Below are 24668 nucleotides of genomic sequence, written 5' to 3'. Positions count from 1 at the left end.
TGATCCTTTGTCAGCAGTCTTATACAACTGGTTCTCGGACATGTAAGCAACAAATCGGCTCATTTTTAGACAAAAATATCGGTTGTAAAAATGGTACATCTGTAAGAGTGCAGCTTTAAAATCAATATAGTGACACAGGCGTTTAAGATAAAGCACTTTATGCATGATAAACCTTCCAATGACACTTTACAAATATGTGTTGAATTTCCATTTATAGCTAAAACGTTTTGACTTAGACACGAAGTATGGCTTTATAATCCATATTTAATTAAACTTACATCCAAGTGTGACATTGTTCTCTGAGATAAGAGCACACAATCAATGCACGACACACCTTAACATATTTTTTTTATTGTACATTAAAATAAAATTTATAATCTGTATCTTCATTGTAAGTGTGTAATATTTCAGACAAAACACCATGCATACTCATTGTATACTCACTTAACATTACATATACATTTGGAGTAAAGGGGAATGAACATTTAATTTGTAAATCTAGTTGTATTTCCTCTAATATCTTTCTCAAATTCTTTTTACATGTACATCAAGTATCGTAGAAAATTGAATGCCTTGTCCCAGGACTATATCTGTCCATACAATATCAACTTATACGACCATTTACTTTACTTATCGTGAGTTAAGTGTTAAGCTTCGTGTAGCAGTTCCTTAACAGGGAAATATCACTGACTCATTCCTGAAGTTTCACCACCACTTAAACTCTTCTGATAGAAGATTCTTTTGATGTGGTAACTCTTAACATGTTTAATTCAAGTACATGACATGAACGATAATAAGGGCAACACGATCACTACAGTACAACAACAGGAACTAAATACGATTATGTGTTATAACTAACATACTCAAATTATCCATATGCAATCACCTGCCACTAAATGTAATGAACACCATTATGTATTAAACGAATATACATTGTATTCTTGGTGTATGTTAATTGTGGCTGCTATGTTATTATATATTGCACCACAAAAGACGCAGTTCAGCTGTTACAGAAGAAAATATTTTTTAACACCGTCGTTTGTTTTAAATCGTTGACAAGTGTCATTTCAACAGAAAAGCAACCACATTGATGTAAAACAGCATGTAGGCTTTTTTTTGTACCCGGTTTGTAATTAAACATGGGCTGACAATACGTTAAGGTCGGTTTATGGTGGCATATTAACAATGTTTCAAGTATTTCATCTATATTGTTATGATCAATGAAACAGTTTTTTCATGAAAATGCAGAAAATGGCAACATCGAAGACATCAGGACTAAACCAATATAAGTACAGTACCTTTCCTTGTAAAGATAAGCAAACGAATAGCCGTGACAGAAACAGAAACATAGCACAGCTTACTTCATTCATTGCATGATCTTTCCAAGGTTTTTTCAGTAACACTGTTAATACATATGAATACCATGAGAAAACCATAAATATCATTTATATCTCAAGTCCCAAATTATGCGGCATTCTATACTAATGATACGCTTCCTCGAAATGTCCAAAGCTTTCACCTGTGACGTCTGTAGTCTATGTTCAAATGACATCACAACTGCTGGTAATTAACATGCAGAAATAAAGTCGATTTTTGCAAATATTGAAATAGACGAGTTTGTTCTTGCAGCGTTCATCTTGCACAAAGTGCACATTTTATAGTATGTGAAATGTCGTTTCTCTCTTGCAGCAATGGATGGGACAATTCAACAACCCTTAGTTGCTGAAGTGTTGTCTCAAGATTTTCACTCTTCTGAGCCAAAACTCTTACTGTAACTGACTCAAGTTCACCGTCAAAACTGTTTTCAAAACCCTCTATGATAATAACGCTTTCCATTTCCCTTTCAATATTTTCTAAATGATTCTTTCCGTTCTCCGAAATCAGAAAGGTGTATAATCCTTCTTTACAGACTCTTTCAACCTTTCGTCGAATCCCCCTTTTCAAATGTGTGATGAGTTCAACAGACTTACCAACATGCTCGAGAGTACCAGTGATCACTAACTCTTTAACGTCCGGTACAAATATAACTGAGGCGGCTTGAAGAGTATCCTTGCAATACATTTCTAGAAAATGGTACTCCGCATCATCAAGAGATACTCGTCGCCTGTATGTGGTAGCTTCTGAGAGGAAAATTTTGATACTTTCAACCACAGCCTTAGCCTGGAGGTGCTCTCTCTTATATATATTCCGTGTAGGGATAATAAGGTCACCTTCACTTGTGATGTTGAAGTTAATATCACCATTGTGTTCTTTTCGTAACTTCTCTAGGAATTCTCTGCCTTTATTTGACAGCAGAACACATTTTTCTTCTTTTCTAAGTTGTATTCTTTTTTCTCGTTTGTTCGTAAACTCCTCTGCACATACACTAAGCATGCCTATCGGATTAAATGACATAGCTTCGTTTCCTACAAAATTATCATCCATGCAAGAACGATTTTCTTTCCCATTGTTTTCCGTGTTGCTAATACGATCTATGTTATCTACATTTGTAGCACCCTCTGAAAAACACATTCTAAACCAGTGTTATATATAACATTGTGATTTTGAAAAAAGTACGCGAGGCATTTGGGTTGCACATTTGTTTTAGTAACGATTGCTAGACATCAATGAGTTATCTGCATAATCACTGAGTATTCCAAGGGTCAACACTGGACCACTGCTATAAGGCATAAGACATATTATCAGTCAGTATTCTGTCTAAATATAATACTAGTAAAATTGATATAATTCAAACACTACATTTGTGTAGGGGAATCAACAGAGATTTGGACAAAAAAGATTCACAACTTACCTGCTTTGGTTACTTCATCTGTTGTAAGAAAATAACATGCGACTGCCTCTCTCCTGATATGATCATCTCTGATGGATGACCATGTGGCATATATAACGAGGGAGTATTCGCCTGCTTTCGGAATTTTCGCAAAGAAGAACACCTTCTGCTTTTTCAAATCCTTCGATGTGCGAGTGCAATCTGAATAGTATATTCAAGGATACAACATATCGTTTTGCAAACAAGTTTTGTCCACATTTTTGACAAGTATTCTTTATTATCTTTGTTTTTTTTATAATACAATGTTTTTACTCAGAATGAAACATGCGTTCAAACGTTCATACGTGTTCCAATTATGTTTACACTACAATATATACATACGCCGTACCTTGGAAACAGCTCTGAATTTGCCCATCCTCACCATCAAAGTCACTACCATACAATTCTGTCTCATAATCTACAATTTCATCAGAGCCGTTGTCTGGATCATTGAGAGTGTCTGAACCATCTTCAATATGATCAATTCCATCGCTGTCAGCAATACCAAATGATAGAATTTCCTCCATTTCCGGATCGTCTCTGACCTCCACGGTTATCATTCCTCCCTTCACGGACGGTTCCTTCAACCTGGCTTTTTCAGCTTTTGGACCATAGCCGCAGACACTAAGACTATGTCTTGGTGGAAATTTATAGTGAATTCTTGGAGAATCACTTATGATTTTGAATTCACAACAGTTGGATATGTCGTTTTCCCCAGAACTTCCAACCATGAGCCTCAACCAGTATTCACCTTTTTGCGGACAACGTACATCAAAAGTAAACGTATCTCGATACGACTTTGCTGTCGGCTCGTGTAACACATGGGGAAGTACCATGTCTTTGAACGCTGACCTTTCGGGGGTTCCTTCCCTTTGATTTCGGTCCTGCTCTTCATGCATGGCAAAATTGTAGAAAAACTCTAGCCGCTGACCTGATTTACCAACAGAAAATAAAGAAATGGAACATTCGCCGTCATGTGTTTCTATACAACACGTATTCTTACAAAGCAATGTTAGTTTTCTACTGTAAAATTCTCGGCGGCGGTCGGCTATTTCTACGAATCGATCAAATGAAAAGCGAGATGGCGTTGGCAAAAGTTGAGATACTGAATCATTTGGAAGACATCGAGTAGCAAAAATATCAGGGCGTGTACAAAACCAAAAGTCGTTTAGTGTTGAATCAACTGTATCTCTTAAATCCGTTGATCTTCTTTTCTGCGTAATTTCGGAACTTGCTTCAAGCTCTACCTCGTCACTGTGCTTGGAACTAGCAACAGCTTTAACTAGCCACCCAGGATGCATCAGATGAAGATGACCAAATGCTGTAAAAAAGAAAAATAATATATAGTCGTACACGTAAATTACATCTCTGTAGTTTGGTACACAACAGTACTTTATAAATGCTTAACGATGTGAGACGACACTATATGCTCGATGCCCTGAAGCTTAATTAGGCAGATTAGAATCGAATTTGATCACCATTCGACGCTCAGTTGTAAACATCATTGTCCATTGAAGTAATTCTACGTAAGTGTTGGTAACTTACAACTGAAATACATCCATTTGTTTGTCGCAAATTCTTTGTCGCCTGCTCGATATTGTATGTTCTTCACGCGACCTTCTACCACGTGGTGTTGTATGCCGGCAGTACTAAGATAAAATCAAATCTCCTCCATGTGATGTCGGTTCCAATAAGCATAGAAATGTTTTTGTTACGAATGTTTTTTATCAATGTTTTTTTTATAAGTATCTTCAATGAAAGACTAATTATACTCCAATATATCATTTTTTTAGGTGTTATGTTGTAAAATGTCATAATTTATATTTAGCGATTATATCATAACATGTCTTTCTTATTAATAATAAAATATTCTCACTCAAAAAGTTTTTGAAATATTTGCCATTCCTTAAATTCCTTTCGTCTTAGAAGTTGCATACAGCCTTTTGGTGTAGTTGCAAGCTCACTTAAGGAGCGTCTGTCATTTTCTGGATCATCAGTGCTGTGGACGTTTGTACTGATCCAAACTGCTATGGCTCTGGCTAGGTACAGGTCACGTTCCAGGAGTCTATCGCATGGTATGCGTAGGTACTCAATCAACGTCTTAAAACTCACTGCGTCCTTTGAAGATGCCTGCCATTATTAAACAAAATACCGTAATATGTAAACGGGGTTCATGTTTCAATTTTCGACTACTGTACTTGTTTCTGTAGTTTTTCATATACATACATATACATGTCTTTGTAAGAAAGATTGTTATATTTAACAACAATTACGTGTTTAAGATGCATAATGATTTTCTGTCCATACATACAAATGATTCACGCTCAAATTGCGAATGAATTGCCATCATGGTCGGTCAATGTAAAGAAGTGGCATCGTTTAATTGTCATTCGGTCAATATTGGTCAATGCAAAGGCGACACAACACGACATTATGAGCTATAACCTTTCCTCGCAAACGTGCCTGGATAATAATATTAAAGCGTAAATTTTGAAATTTACACAATATCCCAATTTACAACAAAAACATGTTGATATGGTCTTTAATTCATATACATTTGTCATAGTAACCAAGGTGACCAATTGAGCATTTCTTACCTTTTTTGCATGCTCGTCTATAAATTGAAACGAAATCGTCTTCTCGTCGTATGAATGTATGCTGTCCATTTCTGCCTTCCGCCGCTCTGTAAACATTTAACTTCAAATAAGAAAAACAGGCCACACAAAAATCATGTTTCGTTCGTCGGATTTGATTTACAGTCTATTATTTTTCAGAAAATAGTATCTAAAGCTAGAGCGCTTGATTGTGTAAACAGTTTTGTTTAAGTTAAGCATAAGAACGCTAGAGAAACAATGTTTGAAAACAACGCTAAAACATATTATTTTGTGTCTGTGACAACTTCCGGAAGACTGAAACAATGAATATGTCGAGGGTTTTTTCCATTAAATTACACGTGCAATGAAGAACAATGTTTCCCCAACATTAGTTCACCCTGTTTGTTATCTTTGTTATCTAAATAGATTATCACTACCATGCTTAAAGGCATACTTTAGATGAATTTTGAACAGTTTACTGTTGCTGCTATTCAGCAGCTCTATTTATATTCTTATTATGAGTTATCTTTATGCACGTAACAGGGGCGGCTACAGGATTTGACGTGATAGGGGGCGAATTTTCGGGGGTAACTTTTTGAGATGAGCCCTTCCCTCAGAACCGAAATTTATTTGGTCCAAAGTGTTGGTATGGGGTTTTGGGGGTACTTCACCAATTTTTAACAATTTCAAGTCATATTTTGAAACAAAAAGAAATCTTGGACTATTTAAAGGGGCAGTGGACGCCAGGTGCGCCCCCTCCCCTGGATCTGCTCGTGTATAATGTATAAGAAATAAATAACAAACTAAAATTTTGAGGCAAAGACACCACTCAAATTTACTCCATTTAAATAAACTACCACAATCATGTAAGTCACGATATAGCTTACAAACAGTATAGCAGATTTTAATTGTTTTAAAAGGTTCAGACGCTTTGTTATCAAAACTATAAATGAACAATACAAGCTAACTGGTAAATGCTTGACTGCTTGGCTCGTCACTAAAGTTGCTATTGTAATGAAATCAAGAAATTACGAAATATTTATAACTATTGTGCAAGGCAACTGATAATAAAATAAAAACATACCTTTTATAATTTACACCATTATATAATAATTACGTACAAAGAAAAACATACAGTTTTCATCAAATCTTTGAAAGGAAAAGTTTCAAGATGGAAAATGCCTTTTGCATATGACCATGAATCATCAAACTGGAGAAAAATCCTATTTTATCTATTTTCGTTTTCGTTTCACAGACGCAGTAACACTGGAGGTCGAATAAGAGGAACGCAATTGTAGATTTAAGCAGTGTTGTTTTTATATACACTTGTATAAGAGATTTGGTGTTCATCCTATTTTACCAGTATCGTACATTTAACTTGCATTTTCAACTAATTAACTCCTTTATCACTCAATCGATTTGCAAACTTTAACCTTCAAAGAAATGTTGTGAAAATCATGTTTATTTATTCAAGCCTTATTTTCAGATGAAGACAAAGTTTTATCGACCTAAAGGGTCTTTACGCGGGCAGGTTTTCTAGGCGTCAATTTTCAAACATAATGCACAGTAGTTTAATAAACACATATCAATGTAATCATACGCCACAGATCATAATGAAAATGTTTCAATATGTTTTCTTCAAAATTAAACTAGTTCAAACCGACGGTGTACTCCTGTAACGTTTTGTACAAATCAATGTACAAGGTCTCGAAATGAATAACTGTATTATAATGCACACATTTACCTAATATACACCTATTTAGTTAAGTGTATAACCTTTAGATATTACTGTATTGAACATATATCAGTTTATTGTTTGTCTATGTACATTTGAGGAAATAAAGATTAATTCAGTCATGTCCGTTCCAAAGTGGAAACCGCAACGTTTGTGATTGTCCGTATCAAATTAGCACGTGACGTTGAACATGGTCTTTGTTAAAATGGTTGTAATGCATTCTTACAAAAGATCCGTTAAGGCTCGTATGGTAACGCAAAAATGTTTGCAAGATAAATTAGAACTTCTTTTTTCCAGAGAAATACAGGGTGAAAAATCACGTGACTTCAACGGGGTTCTCACATGTGTCGACACGGTTCAAAACTGAAGTAAACAAGCAAGAAAGTGACAGTGATTCCTAAATAACTTTTTTGAGAGAAAAGATAAGAAAATATTTCTTAGCCTATAAAAGACTATGCTATTTTCTGCTTCTACAAATGTGAAATATTTTGGATTTGCTTGTGTTTAAACGATGGAATCCTTCGCCAAAATTTCAACTCGACGGAATTTTGTAGAACGATGCAACGCTGTGTGCGCCGTGAGTCTTTGTTTTGTATACGTTTCTTAGTAATTAGTAACATTGAAGAACTCATACATGTGTTAAAATGTTGACTTTGTTCATTTCATTCTTTAAACGAATTGTTTGTAAAATGTCTTTTAGTTATTTTAATGAATATCGATATTTCAAGAAAGGCTGTTGTTAACGTGAATTTTATATATGCTGTTGTTAACGTCAATTCTTCTCATAACATGCTTATTTTATTTAATAATTAGTTTGAACTGCTCTCTCTACTAAGTCAATAATGCATTCAACATTGAACTATTATTTCAAATGTTATTTCTTTCATGAAATAAATGTATATCCATCCATTATCCATTGTCCATCTGTAAGAGACGGAGTCAACCCCCATATGTTTCAACAAATGTTGACAAAAGATGGACAATTCAATTGATGCAGTGATGAATACATTCAAAAGGAAGACAAGATATACTCCCGCCAACTCCGTTCCATGTACATCCCCCGGTAAATTGCCAAATTGTTTGTCATGGGCAAAAGTTGTTAAAGAGGTATTACAATCACTAGCATTTTATGATGTATTGTTATTTCAAAGTGTTGGTGGTTTTAATTTATATTTATATGTAAACTGTATCAGAGACTAAAAATTTATGTGTACGAAAATGGTTTGCTGAATTTAATAATTCATCTAGAGCAAAAAAGTTAGTATTGTTCGCAGACTGTAAGTTGCAGCCATTTTTGTGTGCTGTTAATATATAGTTAAATTTAGGAAAGCATTGACGAGACCTAGACTTTCGTCACACAGGTACTCCTATATCTGAATATGAAAGGAAAAGTCAAGTTTTCCATAAAATAGTAGATGAATTTCATTTCGTGTTTGAATGTACTTTATTTAGTTAATTAAGAAGACAATACATGCATAAAAACTATTTTAAGCTGCACTCTCACAGATTTACCATTTTTACAACTTTTTTTTGTCTTGGAAGAGAAAATTTTTGCGTAAATATCTGCAAATCAATGATATAAGATTGCTGACAAAAACTCAGATCGTAGATTTTCATATTTCAGTTCGAAAATTAATGTTTTATGGATTAAACCGTTACTAACGGTTTAAGAAAAATTCATAAAACATCAATTTTTGAACTTAAATATACAAATCTGCGATTTAGTTTTTTTGTCAGCAGTCATATATAATTAGTTTCCATAGATTATCGCAAAAAATTGGCTCGCTCCAAGACAAAGAATAAAAAAGTTGTCAAAACGTTAAATCTGTGAGAGTGCAGCTTTAAATAGACCAAATATAACCAAATTTGTTGAACTTTTACAAATACAAATAAGACTATTCAAAGGAAATTAGCAATGTTTATCCACAAGGCCTTTGAAATGAGAGTCCCTGTTATATTTATAATGTAGTTAAATACTCATTTAAATGATATTTGTAATCACTGTCACCTCACTATGGTTATATGTTATTCTGTGGGTACCGTCTATGTTCAACTTGTGTTTCGAAAGTGCCTTGTTAGTATAAATAAGTGTACGTGTAATAATATATAGTGTGGCCTACGATCGATTGATAAAAGTGCATTTAATTCTATATATTATGAATTCCATTGATGTACATATGTATGTTCATGGGGCTATGGCCTGGCCTTTATGCAATTGAATAAACTATCAAACTTTATTATCACAACTCGAGGCTGTGATTCCTCTTACGATGTCTGGTTGGTGATATATTCTTCTATGGCACCAAGGCTATCAATTCCCCACCCCCCAGATTCAAATATTCGGCCAGGCTGGACATCCTTATCGTGCTCATGGCTAAAGATAAAAAATACCCGTAATGAACTACTCTCCTTTTGTCATCACAAAATTGCCTCCCTTGTTGAAGACCGTCGTCTGTAGCACAATAGAAAAATTGCCATATGGTGTTATTTGAAATCTGAAAATTTTATAAACCTAAATTGTTTCCACATAACACACTATAGAAGGCTTGGGTTGGGAGGAATCTTTCTTACACGAAAGGCCATGCAAGATACAAATTATCATCTTACGAGGGAATGTCATTTTCATGGTAGTCTATTTCTTTGTCAGTGCTTCTTATTATTTCCTGATTTCTTCTGGATAAAGATATTTTGACCATTTTTGAAGCAGGGGATTTAACTGGAGTGTGGGCAATTTATGATTAACCTTAGGAATGGCGATTTTGTTATTTAATGTAATCATTTCTTGGCTGTTGAATTTCTTCACTTTAGAGCGTACATGGGACGGGTTTGGCTGAAGTTTATTTTGCATTCCATTTTGTTGTATTATTAGGCAACATAAATTGAACATTTTCAAATCGAATTGATGTCAATTCAAACCATGAAGAGTTTTGGGTTGTATACATTCTCGTCCCAATGGAGAGAGCAATACAAAGTATAAAATAGAATAGAATAAGCATGTTATTATACGTTTGTTAACCATACCGATTAAACATAGTCCGCTTTATTTAGATGAGAAGAAGTTCACGTTAACGGCAGCACATATAACACATATAACATTCACGTTTACAACAGCATTTCTTGAAAATTCGATATTTATTTAAAAACTATAAAAACATTTAATATACTTTACGCATGTAACACAGGGATGGATGCAGGATTTGACGTAAGAAGGGGCATAGCTAAGGGTTTAACCTATTGAGTTGCCCCACTCCCCCATAACCGAAATTCATTTGGTTTAAAGTGTTGGTCGGCGGGGCGGGGGTGTGGGGGATGTACTTCCCATTTTTTCAACAATTTCAAGTCCGAAATAAATGGTTCATTTTGAGCGTATTCTCATTATTTTCTTTCTTCTATTTTGGAATAAAAAGTAAACATGGACAATGTAAAGGGGGAGCGGACGCCGGGTGCGCCCCCTGCCGTTGATCTGCTAGTGTGTACTGTATGATTGTTCAATAACGATCTATAATCATGAGGCAAAGACACCACTCATATTTTCTCCAGGTAAACTACCACAGTCATATAAATCACGATATAGCTCACAAACACTATAGTAGATCTTTATTTTTTAAAAGATTCAGACGCTTAATTATCAAAATTATACAATACAAGCTAACTGGTAAATGTTTGACTGCTTGGCTCGTCACTTAAGTTGCTATTGTAATGAAATCAAGAAATAACGAAATATTTATAACTATTGTGCAAGGCAACTGATAATAAAATATAAACATACCTTTTATAATTTACACCGTTATATAATAATTACGTACAAAGAAAAACAAACAGTTTTCATCAGATCTTTAAAAGGAAATGTTTCAAGATGAAAAAACGCCTTTTACATATGACGATGAATCATCAAACTGGAGAAACTTCCTATTTTATCTACTTTCGTTTTCGTTCACAGACGCAGTAACACTGAAGGTCGAATAAAAGAAACACAATGGTTTATTTAAGCAGTGTTGTTTTTATATACACTTGTATAAGAGATTTGGTGTTTATCCTATTTGACAAGTATCGTACATTCGAGTCGTAATTTTGCAGATCGAACTAATTGCACTATTTGTTTTTACTCAGTCGCATTGCAAACTTTAACATTCAAAGAAAGAAATGATGTCATTGTGAAAGTAAGTTATTTATTCAAGCAGATCTTTTATCGACTTAAGCCTCTCGAAATTTCTTAAGTTTAACAAACTTAAGTAGCTTATTTTAAATGGTCAGAACACATACTTAAATGTCATTTTGGTAAATGAAATATGGTTAATTGTGAACATCATAAAAGAAATTTCTATTTAAGGTTGAATAACTCTAGATGAAGTTAAAATTTCACAAATTATAGATAAAGAGAAATAGTGAGATTAGATTAATCCTGTTATAAGGGACTTAAGAAGTTTCGAGATATTGGGGCCTGATCATAATGAATATGTTTCAATATGTTTTATTTAAAATTAAACTAGTTCAAACCGACGGTATACTCCTGCTAAGTATTGTGCAAATCAACGTACATGGTCTCTAAATAAATGAACGTTTTGCCATGCACACTTTTACCTGATGTATACCTATTTAGCTAAGAATATAACCTTTTAAATATAAACTGTAATGAATTTATATCAGATTCATGTTTGTAAATGTATCTCTGTTTAACTCTTTGTGCAGTTGAGGAAATAAAGATTAGTTAAGTCATTTCCGTTCCAAAGTGAAAACCGCAACAGTTGATTGTCAGTTTCGAATTAGCACGGGCCTATAACAAGGTTTTTGTTAAAATAGTTTTATTGCATTCTTACAAAAGATCCGGATAGGCCCAGAAAATGTTTGCAAGATATAGTAGAAACTATGTACTCTTCCAGAATTATACAACATGCAGACATATTTGCAAACTTTAGTGCAATTCATCAATCATTACATATAATGACTAGCTCATATTGAATGCCTCCATTTATAGGAATCATATTATCAAACGTGTCATTGAGTATGTGCTACTCCATGTAACCGAACATGTTACTGAATGAAATGTTCGCTTAAAAGACCGATTATGACCAAATCAGTTCTTAAACAAAATAATAATAACAATGAACTTCACTTTTTCAATCAAACACTCGAAATAAGTCATTTTATAGTACCGGATTTTCAACTTTCAGAAGGCAATCTTCTCCAACAAATTCATCATTAATCTCTGCCATGTTCTGAAATTAAAAACGTTGAAACTTTACAGGAAAAATATCAATATATGCAATACATAAGTGCATTGTATACAGAAAACTTGACGTTCATATTGTGTGACCGCAAGGGGTTATGACGGCATTAGTAATATCAGTATTGCGCACTTATTGGATTTTAAAATCAACACACCAAGTGTTAACGAAGCCACAAGTATAAATTAATTAATTTCATTGAAATTCCCAGCTGACTTTGCGCGAAATGGTCTTACAACTTATTAACATTATGTTTAACTATCACCTTTTGTCAAATAAGATGAAGCGATATACAACTTGTCCATCGTAAAAACAGATAAAAATATCCAAACTTGGGGCGCTAGATTGCCATGTACCATGAATATTATACTAAGTACATGTATATGAGATTTGTTGAGTAAAAGTTGTTAATTCTGACGTAGTGCTTACGTTTGTTTGTTGTGGGTTTTAATGTGGGTTTCTTACTGATGAAAAAGCGAACGTGTGTTTAATATTTTAAATCATTCCACGATAAAATTATCAATATCTGCAGAAATTCCGCTTGCGTGCCAAGCATATGAGTAAGTAGCTTATAACGTCCCGACGTCGAACAAATATTCTACTTCAGCAATAGTGGCTGCAAACTGTGTTTCCGTTTCCGTCGTGCTATCTTGCGTATCTTCAAATCCCTATCTTGATGACCTTCTATGGAGTGTAAAATTCGCATATGCCCCGATTTTATAAATTGCATTGTGTTCCTGTATTATATCCATTCTCAAATCTGAAAACTTTTCATAACTTCGAAAACCAGTTTCCGCGTCCCCGTTATAAGCAATTTTGGTTCCGGACACATAGATATGCGCACAAGTTCGACATGTACTAAAATATAAATAGCTTTAAAATATCCTTTTTCATGGAGTTGAAAATAACGTTAGACATTCATGTCATGTAAAATTGTCTCCGTGTGGAGATTTTTCTCGGCAAATAAATTCCATATGGATCATTGAACAAAAATGACGTCTTCGTTTGCATATCTTTAAGCCGTAATCGAAAACTGTCCGCATTCTTTGATCACAATGACAAGTTTCCACAGATGTTCTTGCCTGAGGTTGTCCAAGAATGATTTTCCTGATTCTGAGAGTAAAGCTCTTTCCTCAGAATAATAAGTGCAAAACCCTTTTGTAACTTTTAGGGTTGTGGTGTTAAAATAGTGAAGTCTTTTGATTAAGCTGTGCTAATTATTGTTTGATGATCTCAATCGATGTTTCTAGGTTGAGCCTAAGATTGTCTTTCTCTTTGACGTCGATTGCATACTTTTTCTTAGGAGAGCATAATAAACATACATTTTCGGCAATATGGATATGGATATGGATGTGGTCTCTGATTAAATAAACCAAGAGTACATGGACTTGCTCGAATCCTGCTGCTACATGAAAGATAAGCTTCACATAAACGTGACAAATGTCTTTGTTCGAGTGATAGCCATTTGTATAATATGAAGGAAATTTGAATAGATGGTTACAGCTGAAAGACGAATAATTATCGGAACTATATATCAATATATCTATATGTAAAATATGTAATTAAAACAAATATTTGAAATAAAAACAAACTTATGTAAACTGGTTCACAATTTCATGTGTATTTACCGGTATTTTAAAAAAAGTTGTTCAGCATGTACTTTGTACTTGTTCATATTTGTACAAGAACTGATGTCACCTCTAGTTGAAAATCGTAGAGAGTAGAGCTGAAAAGTTTCGAAATAATGATGGCGATTGGTTTGTTTAAAGCTTTATATACCACAATCAAGTGTAATAATTAAAGCGGTTTCTAAAGGTAAACCACCGAGGTTATTAAATATGGCATAGACAGAGTTTCATTACGTTTCTGTAATAAGTTATTGTTGCCCTCTTCCGAATTTTTAATATTTTATATAAGCTAGATTGAGTACCTGTGGCCCAAACTATACAGCAGTAATTAACTTGTTTAAGGACATATAAGTTATAATATATTCTTTCCATATCTGTCGTTTAGAATGGAGTTTTTTAATCTATTGGGTTTTATATGAAGTTTTGGGCATACATGAATTTCTGTGTGAATTTAAATGTACATTAGTTTCCTTGTGAACGCACATGACTGTCTGACAAATCACATTTTCGACCAGATTATTGTTAATGAGAAAATTGAGAGATGAAAAGTGTATCAGACGCTTGGTTTACACTTTGATTGGCTTCGATGTATTGCTACATTATCTGTTTTGTACCATAGTCATTCATTTTCTATGTTTTGTTGCAGATTTGCTTTATTGTTTGCACATTATATCCTGCTTCACGAACGATTCGATCATCAGCATATAAGTCTTTATTTTAAGAATCACTTATATATGAAGTAAATGTTTGTAATATCATTTATATATATTAGCAAGAAAAGATGATTGAGTATGGATTCAATGCGGAACTCAAGACTTTTGTCCTGTTAATCAGACTTCATGTTTCCAATTTTAATCAGTTGATGGCTTGATGCCAATTTAGCACTCCATAGGTTTTAATGTAAAATTAGGCCTAAAAAATACATTTGGTTCGGGTAACCCGACCCTACCTACGGAATAGGCGCCGACCATACCGTTTTTATAGTCCGTTTGAAAAAAAATAATGAAAAACTGAAAAAAAAACTAAAAAAAAAAAATCTTTTTTTTTTAAAATTTCTTTTCAATATGTAGTTTAAAACTTTAAATGCTTACACAGAAGATAACTTTAACACCATTCCACTATGATGAAAATGACATTCTTATATAAACCTAATAAAAAAAGCCTACCTACCCTACCTATTTCTGAAAAGGATGTAACCCTAACCAAACAATTATTTTTTTAGGCCTAAGTGATAAAGTTTAACATTGTGCAATAGCATATTGTCGCCAACAAGTTGAATCGTTTTTCTTTAAATCTGAAAATACAGCACAAACGTTTTTGCCATAACAATATCTTTAATCGGGCCATTAATTCCATTTATAAGTGCAGTGCAACACTAGTGAGTCTTCCTAAATTCATACTAATTACTTTATAAGAATTTGACGGTATTTTGTCAGGAAGGTTTGCATTTGTGCAATATGTATTTCAAAGATAGGGGTGTACTGATATAGGTCTAAAATTATTTGTGTCTGTCGAATTTATGTAATGAAATCGCTGATTTAGTTTTAGGGAGTTAAAACGTAATTCCCATTTATAGTTAAAACATATATAGCTTAGATACCAATTATTGCTTTAAAATTCATAACACTGGTTTTCAATTGTTACCTTGGCCTTTGAGATAAGAGCATGCACACATTTTTTATGATACTGTTTAAATGTGTGCAAATTAGTTTAACTTACATTAATAGTTCCAAAGTTATGAATAAGACTTAGTGTCTTATTGCTATAAAATAAACATCATATAAAATTAACCCCCAAGTGTTATCTTGACCTCTGAGGTTAAGAGCACATAACTATTGCACAACACACACTCCCATAATTCTTTACAAATGTGTGGAAATGTGTGGTCCAAATCCCATTAATAAATAGGTATGTCAGAGAAACGAATGATATTGCCATGAAATCCTTTTGATACATTGATGACCTTTACCCTATTGATTTGAGCACCCATTTTATGCATAGCACACATTTCCATTGTGCTCTATGAATGGCTGAAAACCTTTATGCGCGACACACCTTTCTATCGTTTTCTATCAATGTTTGAAAATTGAAAAAAGTAGTTGATAGAATATGACTTAGACACGAATTATTGATATTAAATTCATATTGTACAGCATTGACCCCTGCGTTTGACCTTGACCTTTGAGGTAAAAGCACAAATCTTACACGCGACCAACTTCCTCAGGTACTCTGAAATTTGATAAGGTTTAAATGAAAACCCTTCAATAATAAAGTTATTGCTGGGACCGGGTTGTAACGGACGGAAACGGACGAACTAAGGAGCAGTGTGATTACTATATGCCCAACTCCAAGAACATTATGGGCCTTACTCACAACTGAAATAAAGTGAAGTCAATTTTGGCTGGCCAATAAATTAATTAAAAAAGTAAGGCAGTTGAGCACGGAAATAAAATATAAAAAACAACTCAATAATTGCTTACATTACGAGTGTTTACTGTGTTTATGCATAAATTGGAAAGTATATTATGTATTTTAACATTTCTTATACACCATAAAGTAAATAAGTATAAAGGTAATGTTACCACGGTGGTTTATACAAATAAACATACAAATGGGTCTTTCCTCAACATAGCTACGGTAGAGGCAAAATTGAATACCAACTTAATATTATAAATAAAATATGTAATACTCAGATTAAATACAAATAAATAGAAGTTTATTGAGTTTGAAAAATTACGAAATAGATGCCATCTGCATCTACATTATTAGTTTGTTTTCTAACAGACAAAAGACAAGCAATACCCATTACATACTCGTTTAAAAAAACAAACACACTATGTAGACGTACAAGTCAGAGAAAGAACATTATTATTATTATTATTTACCAAACTTATATAGTGCCATTTTCATATACACGTTCAAAGGCGCTTTACAATTATATAAAATGATAACTAATTACAAGCAATATCATTTAAATACTCAGACAGCTTGTAAACAATAAATGTACGACATACTAAAAATATGAAACACAATAAAATGTGGTATTAAACTAGTCGTCTGAAGTTAAAACATTAAATGTCAATATCAAACGATAAAAAATAATCTAGCGAAACAGTGAAAATATTAAAATGAAAATAATATAATTTACACTCGGCAACTAAATTGTATTTATATATTGAATCAAGAGTATAAAACAATTTACACAGGATATGAAACTGTACTGAAAGATCATAGAAGAATTAAAGCAGGTTGTAAAATTATGATTAATATCACATAATGGTCACACAGTCTTCGTAAATCAATGTTTCAGACTATTCCTGGTGTAAATGCTATTCATACGCTTGTTTTGAAATAGTGTGTTTTAAGTGCACGTTTGAAAGAACACAATGAACTTGAGTGTCTCACACCGGATGTTAGATCGTTCCACAGTTTCGGAGCTGCATATTCAAATCGTCGGTCGCCGTAGGTTACAGTTCTACTTTTAGGTATCACTAAATTAAGTGCTTTTTTCTGAGATCGCAGATTCCTTCGTGGTTTGTAAACACATATTATTTCTTCCATATATTCCGGTGATTTTCCTTTTAAAGCTTAAAGCTCCATTTAAACATGATATGTTGCCAATATAATTCAAATTCTCGGTGTTTCTCATGTTTTTATATATGCTTTAGGTAGCGTAGGAATTTAAAAGCTGATAACCAAGACCTATTGTATCAGAGATTCTTGTTGTATTATATCTATGTTAAACTAGTCATGCATTTGAGGATTTAATTTTGAATGCATTCATGTCAAAGCGATAACCTCAGCAGTTTGTATGATATTTGAATGCGTGTGTGGTTAGTCTATCTGTGATTTTTAGTACGTTGTGTGCTAGTCGTTAACTGTCTCTTTGAGGTATCAGCCTAGCGCCCTTAAACAGAGTCTTTCTTAAAATGTTATTATTACATTTTTGCAATAGGTTCTGTAAGATCCAGAAAATGTTTGCAATATATAGTATAAACTATGTACTTTTCCAGAAAAATACGACACACAGATATATTTGCAAACTTTAGAAACATTTATAAACATTTCATATAGTTACTATCTCATATTAAATGTTTACATTCATAAGCATCATCTGATATTAAATGTCTCCATTCATAAGCATCATCTGATATTAAATGTCTCCATTTATAAGCATCATCTGATATTAAATATCTCCATTCATAAGTATCATCTCATATTAAATGTCTTCATTCATAAGTATCATCCCATATTAAATGTCTCCATCCATAAGCATCATCTCATATTAAATGTCTTCATCCATAAGCATCTTCTTATATTAAATGTCTCCATACATAAGCACCATCTCATATTAAATGTCTCCATTCATAAGCATCATCTGATATTAAATGTCTCCATTCTTAAGCAACATCTGATATTAAATGTCTCCATTCATAAGCATCATCTGATATTAAATGTTAACATTTATAAGCATCATCTGATATTAAATGTCTCCATCCATAAGCATCATCTCATATTAAATGTCTCCATCCATAAGCATCATCTCATATAAATGTCTCCATCCATAAGCATCATCTCATATTAAATGTCTCCATTCATAAGTATCATATTATCATAAGTGAAAATGAATATGTCCCACTTCATGTAACCGAACAAAATGTTTTCAAACCCATCATAAACAAATCAGTTCTTCGAAAAGAATGTATAATACCATGTTATTATCCATACTCGTGTGTTAATTCAAACCAAAAATAACAATAATCTTCATTTTTTCAATCAAACAATTGAAATATGTCACTTTCAAATTCGGAGTTGTCATCTCCCAGTAGGATATCATCTCCTGAACATTCATCTCCGTCAGATTCTGAAAGTGAAACGTTTAAACTATAAATATAATACCGTTTAAAATGTATTTCTCTGGTCTATTGTTCAGAGAAAACTTGATGTTAATGGTGTATGCCCGCAAAGAGTTATGACGTCATTGTAGAAAAATCAGAATTGCAGTCTGATTGGGTTTTTGAATCAATCAATATACATAATAGTTACCAAGTGTTAACAAAGCCACGTTTATGGAACATTCGCTACACAAAAATACAATGTCGAAAACCTTTACTTTGCAAATTACAAAATGTAAATACTGGTACTGGTACGCCTTTTGCCTATCAAATTTGTTTAAACGAGCTCTTTTTGGTAAAATCGAAATGGTGTGATAGCGTCCATGGTTATTTCCCTATGTAAACTGATGAAGGATTTAGCAAAGTTTGCTCTGTACCATGGACTTTTCAATTAAGTATATAAGAGAAGAAGAGTAAAAGATGATTAAAGTCATTCTAATTTAGTGTTTACGTTTGTTTGTTTAGTGTTCAATGTGTGTTTGCAGATGAAAGAGAGGACGGTTGTTAAGTTTTTAAATCATTTCACGTAAGAGTTACCATTTATCTGCAAATATTCCGCTTGTGAGCAGCGAATATCGGAAGTTTCTAACTCCCCGATTGCCAAGTCGATCAAATATTCGTTTTCACCAAGAATGGCCACAGCTATTGCTTCCGTTTCCGTCGTTCCGTCTTGCTTATCTTCAAACCCTTCAATTGTTATAACGCATTCACAAGCTCGCTCGATATGTTCTATTCTATCTTGACCTTCTTTGGAAAGGAAAAACTCATACGCTCCGTCTTTATAAATTGCATGGTGTTTCTGTATTAAATCCATTCTCAGATCATGCAGCCCTTCCGTTGCTTCGTGAATCCCTTTGCGCGATCCCGTGACAAGCAATAATGGTTCTTGGCACAGATATATGTGCCCATGTTCCTCATTTAATGAATGTGAAATTGCTTTCAAAGCTTCTTCTTGATGGAGTTTGATATAACGATGGACATTCCTGTCAAGTAAAAGTGTCTCCATGTACAGAGAGTTTTGGGCAAGGAAATCACGTATGCATTTTAGAACGATATCGATGACATTTTCGTTTGCAGTGCTGAGATACGTTATCGAAAACTGGCCGTTTTCTCTCATCGCAAACACCAGTTTCCCCTCAAGATCTGATCTGCGGTTGTCCAAGAAACGTTTTCCTGATTCTGAAAGTAATGCTCTTTTTTCAGAACTGTCCAAATGCAAAACCCGCTTGTAAGGTTTTATTAATGAGGCCTTTTGCTTAAGGTCTACTAATTCTTGTTTGATGATCTCAAGCGAAGTTTCTAGGTTGTGCTTAAAATTCTCCTTCATTTCTCTTTTGTTTTCTTTTTTGACAGCTTTCATTCTTTTTGTTCTTTTTCTATTCTCATCTTCTGTAAATATAACAAAAAACAACATGAATTATTAAATACAATCAAAGATAAGTACATATATATGTATGCATAAATTGAGTTTAAACAGTTAGGAATTGAGATTAGATAAATATCATTAAGGTTTCATTTTAACCCCAATGATTTAATGGTTTAATGATATTTACTCAACCATTAGACAACAAACAAAGAACAACAAACATTCAAAACATACCCGGGTCGATGTCACTGTCTGTGGTCACAAAGTAACAAGCAATAGCCTTTTTGCTGGCTTTCTTCTGCTCTTGTTGGGGAGATCCGTTGGCTGTATTTGCATTTATGATCAGCGAGTATTCCCCTTTCTGTGGAATGCAAGCATTTACTTTAACCTTTCTTTTCTCAATGTCCTTGATTGTTTCTGTGCAGCCTGAAATGCATTGCTATTATTATTTAAATATTTATTATCAACAAAAGCCATATTATTAGACTGTTCTAGCCAAACGTAACCTCTCAGAACTATCCTTGTTGAGGAGCAATTTGTATCTCAAAACTTTACTTTAACCCTTACCCTATCGTTGGGATAAGAGGTTGTGCACGTAAACTGGTTAAAACCCCCAGTCAGACTTTTAACTCACCGTTCCAAGACGGTACCTAACAATCCTTGATTAACACACCTGTTTTTGTGTTCTTTGTCTTTGGCGTTTTACCTCTGCCATTAAACGGCGCTTTTGTTTAAACGTTTGGCTACTGAGCTTACTTCTGTAGTTTTTCACATAAATATTTATGCAATTAAAAGAGACACGATAAATGTGAATTTACCTTCGAAGCTTCGTTCAATATTTTCTCCGCCTACAAAGTCGCTTCCATATAATTCCGAGCTGTATTCGGTGTCAATATATTCATCGCTATCAGCCAGATGAAATGTCATCACTGTCTCCATTTCATTTGAACTCCTTGGCTTTACAGCTATTTTTGCTGTATCGACAGACGGCTCGATGAGCCCAGCGTCAGCTGCTTTCGGTCCGAAACCAAACACCTCAAGACCATGACTTGGCGGAAAGACCTTCCATTCTTTATTTGGTTCACTGCAACTAATTTTAAATTCGCAGCACTTAAACTTTTCTTCGCTGTTGTGGAATCCAACCTTAAGGCGAAGCCAGTAGTCGCCCTTATATGGACATCTCACATCGAAAATGAACGTATCTCCATGGTCATGTTTAACTTGTGGTAGAACTAGCCTCTTCGATTTATTCTTAATCATGTTCGCTTCTTCTCTGTTTTGAATGCCAGACTCATGCAATACCAGTTCGTAAGAAAATTCCAGGTTATTTGACGAATCATCCTTTGATGTTAAAGCTATATTACATTCTCCGTTTTCAGACGCCAAACAACAAGTTTTCTTGCTGAGCAACGCAAACTTCCGTGTAAAGAATTCCTGTCGTAGATCGGGCAGATCAAAGAATTCTTTAGGTTTCAATTGAGAGCTTTGTGGCAAAAGCTGAAAAGTAGGGTCATTCGGAAAGCATCGTGTTATGAAAATATCTGGCCGTGTACAAAACCAAAAATCATTTACAATCGATGTTATCTGTCCTGCATTTCCGGTCTGGTGGTTTGTCAACGCTGTTCCGTCTTTCTCAAGTGTTGTTTCGTCACCATGTCGTTGACCTCTTACAGCTTTCGTTGCCCATTCAGGGTGCAAAAGATGTCGTCGCCCATTTGCTGCAAACGGAAGAAAAGTTATTAATAATATATATGTATATGAAAAACTACAGACACAAGCTCAGTAATTTAAACATTAACCCCGTTTTATGGCACATAGTAATCGCCAAGGACATTGAACACAAATTCAAACACTCACAAACCGGAAACATGGACAACAGTACAAAGCTCCACAAACAACACAGTAAATATATATTATATAAAAAAACTAGGTGTGTTTATCAAGGATTTTTAGGTACCGTATTTGAACGGTAAGTAAAGTGTAAATTTACTGTGGGTTTAAACCAGTTTGTGTACAAACCTCACTCATATCCCAACAATTCCGAATTAAGTAAAAACGTAAATGGTAAATCTTATCAAAATATGTATTTATCAAAGGTGTTTCCGATGTTCCCAACGCGGTGACTCCAACTCTAATACTTAAAGATAGTTTGATACATGTGTGGTTTGTCTGTGTAGCTTGAACGGTGTGTGTCTCCCAGTTTGTGTTTCTTAAGCCAAAGTCTTGTGTATTTGAAAATAATATTTGTTAAATATTTTGCTACTTGACTTGTCCCTGTAGTGTCCATTGTATTTCCAATGTGTATTTACAATAGGCGATTGTCATACACCTCACAGTTTCAATTTATTGCTGTCAATCCCTCTTCCCTTTCTTCTCTTTTAAAAATTGAAAGCAATACTTCCTTGAAATATATAATATGATGAATTAAACGGAAGAAATGCGTTACATGTAAAGAAATTAAGGGTTTGTTTATCTAAAATTTCGGATCTTAACTAGCAAAAACTTACAATGGAAACAAATCCACCTGTTCGTCGCACACTGGCGATCGCCAGCGCGGTATCTGATGTTCTTTACCAATCCTTCAACGACTTCGTATTTAATTCTTGCAGTGCTACAACATTCAAATCAAATAATAGTAGGGAGGCATATTCTTATGATTGTCCTGTAAACGCTTTATTATAAGTGGCCTCTTTCATGCTTCGTTAGGTCAGACATTGAGAACATTGTGCATATAACGTGATTAAACTGCATGTAAAAATGGATCAATGATGATTCGTTATAAAAGTACATTTGCTCATATATATATATATATTCAGAAAATACAACATTGCCGAAAAGCGTTTGCAAGACCCTCTAATATATAGGATGATTTAAGGATCGATTTAAGGAACTACACATGCGATATTACAGCAGGTTATGATTTGATTTTAGTACATATAGACAGTGGATCAATAGGATTTAATCCTTTAATTCTACTTCCCGACATAGAGGAAAAAAACAATTCACAGAGTGATTTTCAAAAGCTATCAAAAGCTATAGTTTAAGAATGCGATAACATTTTAGGATAAAATTCACTGATAAATCACGATAAACCATGGGAAAGCATATAAAAATATTGCATTTAGTAGTTATAATTTCTAAAAATATATGAACTGATATTATGATATTATGATTAAAAATTAACATGGCCATAAAAAGGCATTGAATGTAGTCTCAGCTCATTGCTAATATGTTGATGGTTTGGTAGGTTCGGTCAAGACCTGCTTTTATTTAAGTTCTAATCTTAAACTGTGTATCCACCTACTCGAATAGTTCCCTAAATATCTCAAACTCTGATTTCTGAAGCAATGCCATGCACCCACGTGGCGTATTGTCAGCTTTCCCTTTCGCCTCATCTCCTCCTTTCCGTGTGGCCTTGTTATCGCTTATCCACACAAGAATCGCTCTTGCTAAGTACAGGTCTGAGTCGGGGTCTTGTTTGTAGAGGTCTCTTAGATATTCAACAAGCTTTAGAATACTGTCGGCATGCTCTGCAGATGCCTGTACATGTATGTATATGTTAGAAGTTACAAAAATATGCAATGGTTTAGAGTAATTTTGCTCGAAAGACTGCTCATAAGAAGTCGTTTTTCATATAAATATTGAGTTCTGCGACTGTATTTTTCTACTCAATAGAGATAATCGTCATGAGGAACAGCTATTTACAATATTACCGCATCTTATTTAACCCTAAACCCCTAATGAAACAATTTGAACAATCTTACCTTCTTTGCATGTTCGTCGATATAGTGAAATGACACTTTGTCTTCGTCATACGAATGCAAACCACTCATAATTTCCTATTGTTCCAATGTTTCTTTATAAGTAAAAACACAAAAATTCATAAATTCGCATTTATTGCAAATGCTTGTCTAATTCTTTATGTGTCCATGAACAATATTGACTGCGCATTAAACGTAATCATTTTTAAAATGTCCTTGAACACGAGACAGAGCCGCTGTGTTCGTTGTCAAGGCCTTTGTTCAGCTATTTTACTTCCTTGTCACAGCAATTGTCTGCATTGATCAATACCCGTATTGATCGTAATACCCTGGTAATTCAATTACATAAATTATTAAGCATGAAACAATGCCAACAAAGCACAGGGCCATGCAGATGTCACGATTCGATATTTCATAACTTAAGAAAAGATTTAGATAATTAAAGTATGTGTCTATCTTGCTTTATGAACTCTTCGCCCTGATTGCAATTGTTCTAATTATTCCATTCAAACAATTAGCTATGTGTCTTTCAAAACATATTTGAGATGGTAAGATGAATTGCAATATACCTGTAATTGATATGGTCATCTTTATCACAGACTTTGTAGATTAGAAGTACAAATGCTGTTTTGATACTTACAAGGAATTTACCTCT

At 33.9% G+C, this 24668-nt stretch overlaps 2 protein-coding genes across 5 annotated transcripts; both read right to left on the bottom strand.

The window, feature by feature from the left end:
* Nucleotides 1–1188: 1188 nt before the first annotated feature.
* On the bottom strand, nucleotides 1189–12585 carry LOC128203348 (uncharacterized). Of its 3 annotated transcripts, none has more exons than XM_052904731.1 (7): nucleotides 12292–12585; nucleotides 5407–5492; nucleotides 4686–4939; nucleotides 4355–4458; nucleotides 3159–4130; nucleotides 2792–2971; nucleotides 1189–2498 (listed from the first exon to the last, which is right to left on the bottom strand). In XM_052904731.1, the coding sequence occupies exons 2-7, from the start codon at nucleotides 5473–5475 to the stop codon at nucleotides 1633–1635; spliced, it is 2445 nt and encodes an 814-aa protein (XP_052760691.1). In that variant the 5' UTR covers nucleotides 5476–5492; nucleotides 12292–12585; the 3' UTR covers nucleotides 1189–1632. The 3 variants fall into 3 exon arrangements, with proteins under 3 accessions (XP_052760691.1, XP_052760688.1, XP_052760690.1); XM_052904728.1 differs by lacking the exon at nucleotides 12292–12585 and adding an exon at nucleotides 10908–11040; XM_052904730.1 differs by lacking the exon at nucleotides 12292–12585 and adding an exon at nucleotides 6488–6592.
* Nucleotides 12586–16481: 3896 nt separating this feature from the next.
* LOC128245707 (uncharacterized) lies at nucleotides 16482–24190 on the bottom strand. 2 transcript variants are annotated; one of them, XM_052963937.1, is made up of 7 exons: nucleotides 24017–24190; nucleotides 23557–23792; nucleotides 22760–22863; nucleotides 21071–21970; nucleotides 20487–20678; nucleotides 19424–20275; nucleotides 16482–18855 (listed from the first exon to the last, which is right to left on the bottom strand). In XM_052963937.1, the coding sequence occupies exons 1-7, from the start codon at nucleotides 24083–24085 to the stop codon at nucleotides 18764–18766; spliced, it is 2445 nt and encodes an 814-aa protein (XP_052819897.1). In that variant the 5' UTR covers nucleotides 24086–24190; the 3' UTR covers nucleotides 16482–18763. The 2 variants fall into 2 exon arrangements, with proteins under 2 accessions (XP_052819897.1, XP_052819898.1); XM_052963938.1 differs by lacking the exon at nucleotides 24017–24190 and having other exon boundaries at nucleotides 23553–23774.
* Nucleotides 24191–24668: the final 478 nt, after the last annotated feature.

Source organism: Mya arenaria, chromosome 9 (assembly GCF_026914265.1).
Source record: "Mya arenaria isolate MELC-2E11 chromosome 9, ASM2691426v1".
In the NCBI taxonomy this organism is placed as follows: domain Eukaryota; kingdom Metazoa; phylum Mollusca; class Bivalvia; order Myida; family Myidae; genus Mya; species Mya arenaria.
The sequence above is the reverse complement of the archived record's forward strand: the minus strand, read 5'-3'. Positions and strand labels throughout refer to the sequence as shown.

Bases quoted from the DNA above. Each gene is read 5' to 3' on its own strand.
- LOC128203348 (XM_052904731.1), bottom strand. From the start codon at position 5,475: ATGGACAGCATACATTCATACGACGAGAAGACGATTTCGTTTCAATTT. The intron at 4,459-4,685 runs GTGAGAATATTT...ATTTTATCTTAG, and splicing joins ATATTTCAAAAACTTTTTGA to TACTGCCGGCATACAACACC. The intron at 2,972-3,158 runs GTACGGCGTATG...TATACTATTCAG, and splicing joins AATTCAGAGCTGTTTCCAAG to ATTGCACTCGCACATCGAAG.
- LOC128245707 (XM_052963937.1), bottom strand. From the start codon at position 24,085: ATGAGTGGTTTGCATTCGTATGACGAAGACAAAGTGTCATTTCACTAT. The intron at 21,971-22,759 runs GTAAGTTTTTGC...TTCCGTTTGCAG, and splicing joins CAGGTGGATTTGTTTCCATT to CAAATGGGCGACGACATCTT. The intron at 20,276-20,486 runs GTATGTTTTGAA...TTATATTTACAG, and splicing joins AGACAGTGACATCGACCCGG to AAGATGAGAATAGAAAAAGA.